This window comes from Eublepharis macularius, chromosome 10 (genome assembly GCF_028583425.1).
Source record: "Eublepharis macularius isolate TG4126 chromosome 10, MPM_Emac_v1.0, whole genome shotgun sequence".
NCBI classification, from domain to species: domain Eukaryota; kingdom Metazoa; phylum Chordata; class Lepidosauria; order Squamata; family Eublepharidae; genus Eublepharis; species Eublepharis macularius.
Genome location: NC_072799.1, coordinates 75,571,554 through 75,581,721, shown reverse-complemented (window position 1 = coordinate 75,581,721; position 10,168 = coordinate 75,571,554). Strand labels below are relative to the sequence as shown.

Genomic DNA, 10,168 nt, shown 5'->3' with positions numbered 1-10,168 from the left:
AAAGTCTTTGCAGGTATGAAAAAATTATCTTTGATTGTGGAAGGGATTAATATGCTTCTTGAAAGATCTCTTGAGAAGCAAGTCAGCATTTTCATAATTTTGATATAACAATATAAGCAGTAATCGGGTTGTGGTAGATTCTTCTTATTTTCACTTAGCCCCCGAAAAAGATCTGTTCACACTGGCTGCTTTTGATGTGAGCTTATGACTGTACTTAGAGTTTAGATAGCATTGCGTGCCCCAAGTAGATACTTTGTATGTTTCCATTTTTCCCCCATTTCTGGTTCTATTTAAGACTAGAGGGTGATAGAGTGCAATCTTACCCCTGCATTAGACATCTTGCTAAAAATCAAACAGATATATAGTATTTGCAAGAAAACAGGGTTGACATACCTGTGACTATTGTTCATCGAGTTCTTCTGTGCTGACACACATGGGGACTCAATTTTATTAGACTAAACTTCAAATATAACCATCATCAGTGGTAATGATGACAAGGTAAAAATGAAGGCATACGACAGCAAACGATCAGTGAGAGCAACATGCTCAATAACTTATACACCAATAGAGCATCATTCCCAATTGTAGGAATAATTAACCACTTAAGTAATTAACCCTGACTTAATTAGTCTAATTTCAATTTTTTTTTAAAGGAAAATAGAGAGTGAAGGACCGCCTTCGCTACTGCAACATCTTGATCTGCATTAACATCCATGGCATAATGTTCTACAAATGTCTCAGCAGATGACCACGTCACAGCTTTACAAATGCTACTGATTGGGACACCCCTCAGGAAAGCAGATGACGTTGCTTGAGACCTTGTAGAGTGGGCTTTAAGCAACAGTGGACATTCCAACCCTGCCACTGCATACGCCTTAACAATGGCAGAAACAATCCACAGGGACACCATCTGTGGAGATGCTTTCTGTCCCTTGTCTTTGTCCCTCAAACAGATAAACAGATGCGGACTATTACAGAAACATACACATTGCAATCATATTTTTAAAAGGAATATTTTATCAAGACTCCTTCTGAAATTCTTGAAATTAATAGACCCCATCCAGGCTTAAAACAGTTTTATTTACATACATATGTGTAAATTACTTTTATGTTTCTTTACTAATGTTAATGCATGTTGGTGTGTATCATAGAATTGTGTGTTGGTGTGTATCATAGAATTCATTCGCCTTCTGACACAAGCAATTGTTATAATTTATCACTTTTTATTGTACAGTATTTAATCTAGAATTTTCTGTAAATGACAAACTACAATCTTTATCAAAAAAAGAGACTCCTTCTGAATGTATTTTTGCCTAACATTCGGATATCTCCCATGGGGGATGAAACAATTCAATTGTAAAAAGTTAATCACAGGAAAAAGCCACTCTACACAAAGTAAAGCCTATTAGCAATTTCATAAAATCAATACATTTGATATGATAAAGAAGAAAGACCACAGAAAATAACAAACGTGAAATGAAAGGTATTTATTGAGTGCTATGTTAGTTACAAACATCTGGGTACTAAATCCATGCATATGTTACCATGTTTTCTGTATATCAACAAGTAACTAAACGTGTTCCAGTTATAAATATTACTCTGGTAATGGAACAAAGAATTAGGAGTGGTCCTTCTACTCATGCAACTCTCTTCTCCCACTCAATAAAACATAATAAAATATTAGAATAACCTCTTCTGTAACTATTTAGAGGTTATTCTAACGGGTATTCATGTAGTATTCTAATTCTGTGTTGGAGAGTCTTTGACAAATAGATTATTATTTCACTAAAAAATAAGAAGTTTAGCATGCATGTAAGTACTCGCTTATGCACATTCACAAAGTTTATTTTGATACAAAATTGGCTCCAGAAACTCAACAGTAATAATAAGAATAAAAGGAATAAGAAAATAAAGGCAAAATAAATTAAGGAGGGCACATGTGGTGTGACGAGCACAGAACAGTGAGCACAAATTGTAGGGAGATGAAGAGGTGATGTCTTCCTCCAATGGGGGGGATAAAATTATTGAGATTCAGTCAACTGCTTGTGTATCCCAGACACTCAAAGGCAAAATTTAGCAACTTTATTAGTTATCTCCTGGGACGAATCTGCAAAAAGGATGGAAACAAAGTTGTTCAGATCTTCCTGGTAAAGTTGACAAGATAGGAACTATATACTGGGACTGAATACCATTATAGAATGAGCAGAGCAGCAGAACATAGTCGATAGACTCTACTTTCTCTGTATGGCATGGGCAGAGCTGTTGAGGGGGTGAGACATGATGGTATCTGCATTCCAGGAGAGCTGAAGGTAGAACATTAAAGCGTGCAAGAATAAAGATCCTCCAACATTTGGAAATCTCAAGGGATCTTAGATAATCTGCTGGTTGAAAGCATTTGGCATACTGCGGAGTGGTTGGATACTTCTGTATCTGTGCCCCATCTGATTGTAGGACATTAGCCCAGAGCTGCTGTTTGATTGTTTCTTTTGCTTTTTGGTACAGCAGATGCAGCAGAACTTGGGGGGAGATGCCATGCTCCTGGAGTTTTCCCTCAATTGCTCTTTGCCAGGTTGAACAGTGGCTATCAGCAAGGATCAAGGGTACTAGACTCACTGGACGGAAGATGAGTTTTAACCAGTAGGTAGATGCGAGCAGCCACATAGGGGATAAGCCCAGTCTCTAGTCTAAGAAAGGCATTTGGGCTACAGCACAGAACTCCAAGAATTGTTCCTAGGAACTTGGATTGTACTGCTTCCAGTGACTGCCTTTCTTTTTAAATGCAGAGCTGGGAACAGACATGGCAGGGAAGCTGCTACTTCCCTGCCACTTTGTTTCCAAAGGGCTGTGCAAAACGCTTGGGTTTTTTTCTCTTTGCAAAGCCTGAAACATGCCTTGGAGAGAGGGGAAAGCAGCTATTTAATCCTTTCCTGGCTTTTAAAGCCAGGAGGAAAGTGCAGGATGTTACAGTGTTGCAATGCTACAATGTTACGTTGCTACACTTTCTTGCCTTTGAAAAAAAAGAGAGAGAGCGTTTGTGCATACCCCAAAGGAGGAAGGGAAAACCAGCCATTTAGCCCTTTCGTGGCTTTTAAAGCCAGCAGGGAATAAGCAAACTTCTGCAAACATGGGAAGCAGAGCAGATACTGAAACGCTTTAAAGTTCCAGCTGGCATTTGAAAGCTGCAACACTTTTCCTGCACACAAGAGAACTGTTGCTCCTTTCAAATGCTGGCATTTTTTTCAGCTCATGGGGGATCCCCCTCCCATCAGCTGAAAAGTGGCAGGGTGCACACCTCTACTGCAGAAAGCTCATATATGGTTGCCTAGGAAACTGATTGATCGGCACCAGGCTGTTTGCAGTGATGAACCGAAAACGAACCAAATGAACCAGCCTAAAGTTTGTCCCGGTTTGACAGAAATGGGCTTTGATGAACTGCTGGTTCACGAACCACGAACCGGCCAGATTCGTGACAAATTTTGGTTCGTATTTCAGTTCGTGCCCATCTCTAGCTGGGAACCATATAGGAGCTGGGAGACAACCTTTCATTGGGAGACCTTGATTGCCATGCATGTAAGCTGTTAGTAGGATACTGCCTGGTTCCACTATCACCTCCCAATTTGATTGGATGGTATTCTTTCACTGCCACCTCCACAGCTCAATTACTCAAAGTTATGTTTTGGCCTTTGTTATACACAAGGTCTCCTTCATAAAAGCACCTTCACAGGACCTTCTCCCATCTTGAGTTCTTTGAAGGGTCAATCTGCATTTGATTTCCAGTTACAAGTCACCAGGTGAAAACGTGAAAGCGTTTTTTATTTGAATCACCATTTTGTTTCTGCTATATTTCTAGAAGAAAGTGGTCCAGAGGAGATATTTATGCATGATACTGCCATGTCTTAGAGTTTCCAGGATCATCACAAGGAAAAGGGAATATATATGACTGATCTGATAAAGGACTTTAACTTGGTGTTCATATTATTATTAACCTTTGAAACAGTCAACCAGTCCCAGTTTCAAGACTGCAATTCCCTCCATTAGGAGTTATACTAAAAATATAAAGTTTCAAACGTATTTGTGTGTTTCTTGATTTTCCCCCCTTATCAGTGAGGAACTGATGTTGGTTTGTTGTCCTTGAAAACAACAGAAAGAACATGGAGACAACAGCAAAATAAGAGGATGTATATAACATCACTCAATTCTTGGTACAGTTGTTATTGACATACAAAGAATCAGAAGGCATTAATATTTCCATAAAATCATTACACAGTTACAATACTCAAGGATTTTAAGGTCAGCTAGGTTCATATCTCAGCAATATCTTGCTTTATATGCAAGCTTAGCCAGCTTCTTCTCAAACTGTTACAATAAAGGATGTTATTTCAGAATGTTGCAAATCATGATTTACCCAGCTTACCTATGAAACAAATATCCTCTTTCTATGCATGTTTATTCAGAAGCAAGCCTAACAAAAACTAATAGACTTATTCTCAAATATGAATGCAAAGGACTACAACTTAATGCCATATATGTATGTGTGATGGACTGCACGTTTTAAATAGCCTGGAAATGCTGTACACAAACAGCTTCAGGACTGTTAAGGGTTAATCCCTCACAGAAACAGAGAGCTTTGAGTGACAGGCTACTACAAGGCATTTGATTGGGTAGCATGAAGGTAGGTGTAGACTCCCAAACAGGCCACAGAAATGGGATAGATGTTCTAAAGAGAGAAGACTTTCCCTACCCAGTCAAACAGGGAGGTAACTCCACAGAGTGCAGAGATCCCTGGTTGGGTGTGGTTGGAAACTGCCTGAAGGAAAGCATGTGTGGAGAGAGGGGGACTGGGGTACTAGAAAGTGGGTACCAGCATGCCTAACTCCAAAAGAGAAAGAGAATACCAAAAGAAAGCGTACTAGAGTGCTTGGGGGAAAACAAGAGAACTAAGCTCTCAACACAGAAGCCTTTAAGTATCTGTCGAAGAGCATAAGAACTGAAGTCTGTGCATGTTCTGATTTTACCGCAGATATATATGTTGACTGTTGAATGATATGTATGTTGAGTTACCTCAGAAATTTTCAACCTCTGATTTCACCTGACCGTTCCCTTCTAAAGTAAATAAACTAGTTAGTTATTTTGGGGATTTTTAAATCACCTCTGGTACCATATCTGTTGTTTAAGGACGAAGGAAAGTCATAGCATGTATCTTGGGAGTCTCATTTAACAAAATTTAACTTTCTTTCAATTAAACATGTATAGGATTGGGATTTTAGCGTTCTCTCTCTATCAGTACCAGAGGGATCCTTCATTCAGAGGTATAACGGATTGTTCTTGTTCATTAAATATATTTCCCTGTTACAAACAGGCAGGGCTTTTTTTCTGGGAAAAGAGGTGGTGGATCTCAGTGGGTTGCCCTCGGAGAAAATGGTCACATGGCTGGTGGCCCCGCCCCCTGATCTCCAGACAGAGGGGAGTTGAGATTGCTCTCCACGCCGCAGCGCAGAGGACAATCTAAACTCCCTTCTATCTGGAGATCAGGGGGCGGGGCCACCAGCTATGTGACCATTTTCAAGAGGTTCCGGAACTCCGTTCCACCGTGTTCCAGCTGAAAAAAAGCCCTGCAAACAGGAAAGGTGGGCTGCTCCCAGTTTCCTCAGGCATAATCCTGCGGATGATGGCAAAGAAGGAGAGAATGCTGGCTGACCAGGCCCAATGACCAGACAAACATAGTTGTAATATCTAGCAAGGTATTGAAGTCTCACAGAGATAGGAACAGGCAAACAAGTCCAGAAAAATTCAACAATTTTATTCTGTATAGCTGTTTCCGTTACAGTTATTAGAACTCTGCAACCCTTCACAAAATGCACTTTTATGCCTGCTGTGTTGTTCATAGAATAATTACGAAGGCAAGACCTCTTAAACTACTTAATGAAAGTCAGAAGGAATCTTTATATTTGTGATAAGAATGACAGAATTGTTATTTACTTGCAAAATGGAAAACAAAAATGAAACTAATTTTCTGTAATAGAAATATTTACATTGTAAAGAAACTATGGCTGTATAAAAAATTATGGTAATCAGAGGTCAAATATTCAGTTGTCTTCAAATGAAAACAGTTTCTATAAAACAGAGCATATGAAATATAACCCAGGTACTTAACTATTTCTCAAATGACAACAAGCTATCCTGCCAGATTTTGCTTCCTTTCTGTCCCAGTGATAATTACATCAATAGGCCTGATTCAGCAGATTTGTTGCATTCTGATTCATTAATTAAAACAATTGTACTGCTACCACTGTGATTTTTCAAGGACATCAAAAATGCGTTCAAAATCAAAACAGCATACATCATCAGTTCTTATATCTGCACAGCATGCTTTGATTTCAACCTAAAATAAGGAAAAAAATTATAATTTGAAAAGACATCATATATTGTGTTAAGATTTCTTTGTTCAAGCACTTATACAAGAGCACAGCTTAACCAATGGAACTGAGTAGTAAATTTTTGTAGTATACTCAGAAAAGGCAAAATCTGCAAAAAGATCTTTGGAAGCCATTTATGGATTACTTTGGAATGAATCTAAATGTAAATGCTCATATTAAAGTAAGTTCCAAAGCAATAGGCTCTACAGCCTTTATTTTCCTCAATATACGCAATATTTTTTCCGGTAAAAGCATTCTTAAAAATTCTCTGTAAGTATCATCTTGCATGAAATGTGTTATACATATATTTCAATCTCAAATTATTGTTGCTGTAAAAAGTGTTTATAAGCAATTTAATTAGCATCTTTGTTACTTTCTGCAAGGCAGCAGTTTGGTTTTGAATCAGTAAATGCCAGAAGATTACCTTTGGCATTTTATCATCTCCCAGCACACTGTACAAAACCTAAATTTAAAATAGTATCCACAAATATGCATTCCAGAAATAACACTGACGTTACAAAAGGCCTCATAAATAAGTAATAGATTCAATTCCAAGCTAGTTTTGCCTGTTACACAAAGAATAGTATTTGAATTAATGTAAAAACAAAACAAAACTGCATCTGAAGCAGATAGTATTGCTACATATACATAGCCAATTCATCTCTCCAAAGTAACTAAGAAATGAATGCAGACCCTTTCTACACATCCTTTAGCTGAACTAAAAAAATACAAAACCTGATTTAATCACTTAACTGTGCAATAACAAACATTAGCATGGTGGAAGAAAAGGCATTCAACCTACTCTTCTACCATGTATAAAACAGAACACAGGCAGTCCACCCAGTCTACATACAAAACTGTTCAAGTTTTCCCCTTGGAGTCATCAAAATAACTAACCCTTATTATATCTTCTCTTAGCTTTCATTTGCTTTTGGATGTGTCTGCTCTTTACAATATGTCTTCATTGGGATGGCTATCGAATAATGAACACACCATCTTTGGCGAACTGGTATTCTCTTTGAAGGTAAGAAAAAACATTGAAGAATGTATGTGGGGAACCAAATTATTAACATCTGCACAATGGTGTATGAACAAGCAAAATTAATACATTTAAATTTTTGCCAGGGTGAACAACTTCGCCAAGAGCAAGTTATCTTTATTTCATATAAAGGAAGTTACGTTTTTTTGAAAGCCACATACACTGGAACACTCGAGCTGAATTTGTAAATGTTATCTCTGCAACTGCAAGGTTAACACCACATACTTATGGATCTTACAAATATTCTTCATGCCATAGTTTCTATAGTTTGTTTTTTAATACTTATGAAGCTGACTTTCTGCTATGCAAACTAATTACTCATATATATATATATACACATATATATATATAAACCTCTTTAAAACTAAGGCCTGATTGTATGCCAGATAAAATAAATTAAAATTGGTCACTCACCTTTTAGTAGGGTTGCCAAATCCAGGTTGGGAAATTCCTGGAGATTTGGGGGGTGGAGCCTGGAGAAGGCAGGGTCTGGTAAGGGGAGGGGCCTCAGAATGGTATAATGCCAGAGTCCACCCTCCAAAGCAGCCATTTTCTCCAGGAGAATTGATCTCTGTCACCTGGAGATCAGTTGTAATTCCAGGAGATCTCCAGCCACCACCTGGAAGCTGGCAACCCTACCTTTTAGCATTGCTTGGGAATAATGAAAGTAAATATTGGTTGTTAACAGCTGTGATGGACTGCACATTTTAAAAAAGCCTGGGAGTGCTGTACACACAGCCGCAGAGCTATTAATCCTTCACCGAATCAGAGAGCTTTGAGTGACAGGCTACTCCAAGGCATCTAATTGAGTAACATGAGCTGGAAAGAGGAGGGTCTGTTTTCAGTCCTAACAGAGATTGAATATGAAGAGTTGGGAGATGGAGTACTAACGGAGACCAGTTTTAACACCGGCAGGAGAACTGGGGAAAGTTGGCAAGGAGGTTTGGGAAGTAGGTGCAGACTCCCAAACGGGCCAAAGAAAAGGGATAGATCTTCTAAGGAGAGGAAATTTTCCCTACCCAGTCAAACAGGGAGGTAGCTCTGGGGAGTGAAGAGATCCGTGGTTGGAAACTGTCTGTGGAGACCTTCAGATTCAGTTAACAACTGAAGGAAAGCACTAGTGTGTGAAAAGAAAAGGACTGGGGTACTAGAAAGTGGGTACCAGCATTCCTAACTCCAAAAGAAAAAGAGAATACTAAAAGAAAGTATACTTGAGTGTTTGGGGAAAACCAAGGGAACCAAAGCCTCAAAACTGAAGCCTTTAAGAATATGTGAACAGCATAAGAAAAGAAGTCTGGATTACCTCAAAATTTTCAACTCCTGATTTCACCTGACTTTTCCCCTCTAAAGTAAATAAACCGGTTAGTTATTTTTGGAATTTTAAAAATGCCTCTGGTGCCATTTCTGCTGTTTAAGGAGAAGGGAACATTGTAACAGCGAACAACTTTGCATACTACTTTTCATACTACCTTAAACACTAGAATACCAATGTAAAAGCATAGAGTGAATAGCTTGGATAAACGAAATCCAGAACACAGAGAGGACAATTTAATACTTTCCCAAACCATAGGAGGTTGCTGGCCTCTAAAAAGAGTGTGTCTTAACAGATAATACATAAAATATGCTACCAGGGGAAGCTCTTATGGCAACCTGCACTGGTTATCCATTCCTGAGTAGTATAATGACTGAAGTGGACTGCAGCAAACTTCGAATAAGAACGAAGTTTTGAACTTCTATTTCAAAGTTTGGATGCTTCCACCTAGGACTGATGGCAAACTAGAGGACAACCATGCGGATCTTTAAGTAGAAGTGATTGGAACAGCAGGAGGCAGGAGGCTTCCTTTCTGTCAATATCCTGTCCGTTTTATTGAGATTTCTGTAAAGAACAGAGGGCTTCCCAGCAGATCAAGTCTGTGCACAGCTTACATAAAATACTCTTATATTTATACAGCCATGCCTATCATCAAAGGCAGTTACCTTTTTGTACACTGAGTTGAGAAATTTATTAATGAGCATGAGATACAAACTATTAATTTATTTTTGTTGAGATTTTACAATTTCTATTAAATTTGCTTTACATCAAAATCACTTCTTAAACATAGCCCTGTTTAGATTGTATAGTCCAACATGTATATATTATATAGAATATCCGATTTTGTATTATCATTTATATTTGTTAGTATGAGTCTTATATGGTTTATGCAGTAATTGTTATAGCAGAATTTCAGATAAGATGTATCTATAACAACCTACTTTGCATTTCCAACAATGCTAAGGCTTGGGATGTGTCCCAGACAGTTTTTACATTTTCACACAGAAGAGATATTTGAACCAGAAAAAATTTGCCTCAAAGCACCTCTTAATAGTTTCTTAAGCTAGACCATTTTCTTCCTGAACAATAAATAAAATTAAGTATGTTTTAGTAGCTAAATTTCTCTTTGAAGTTGGTACCTGAAACATCAGACAGTTGGCTGCATAATTTACAATCCTTACATTCTTCTAAGACTGCTGATTATATAGATGTAATCATGTAATGACAACTACACAGCATAAAGAGTTAACAATTCGAGAAACAACTTGAAACAAACAGCTGACAAATCTAAAGTCTTACAATGTCAAAGGACGAGGAAAAGAAAAAAGGACGAGGAAAACCTCTTTCATAACTTTTGAAATGTTAGTATCAATTTCTTCTCCGGGTCCAACATGATAAAGC

General features: G+C 38.0%; 1 protein-coding gene across 1 annotated transcript in view; it reads right to left on the bottom strand.

Moving 5' to 3' along the window:
* Nucleotides 1-1,549: 1,549 nt before the first annotated feature.
* The window catches only part of LOC129336563 (teneurin-3-like), a 185,609-nt gene continuing 176,990 nt past the window's right edge, over nt 1,550-10,168 (bottom strand). Inside the window, exon 4 of the mRNA XM_054989725.1 lies at nt 1,550-2,107. Coding sequence (XP_054845700.1) covers nt 2,061-2,107 — 47 coding nt within the window. The 3' untranslated portion in view covers nt 1,550-2,060. The remainder of the gene's footprint in view (nt 2,108-10,168) is intronic.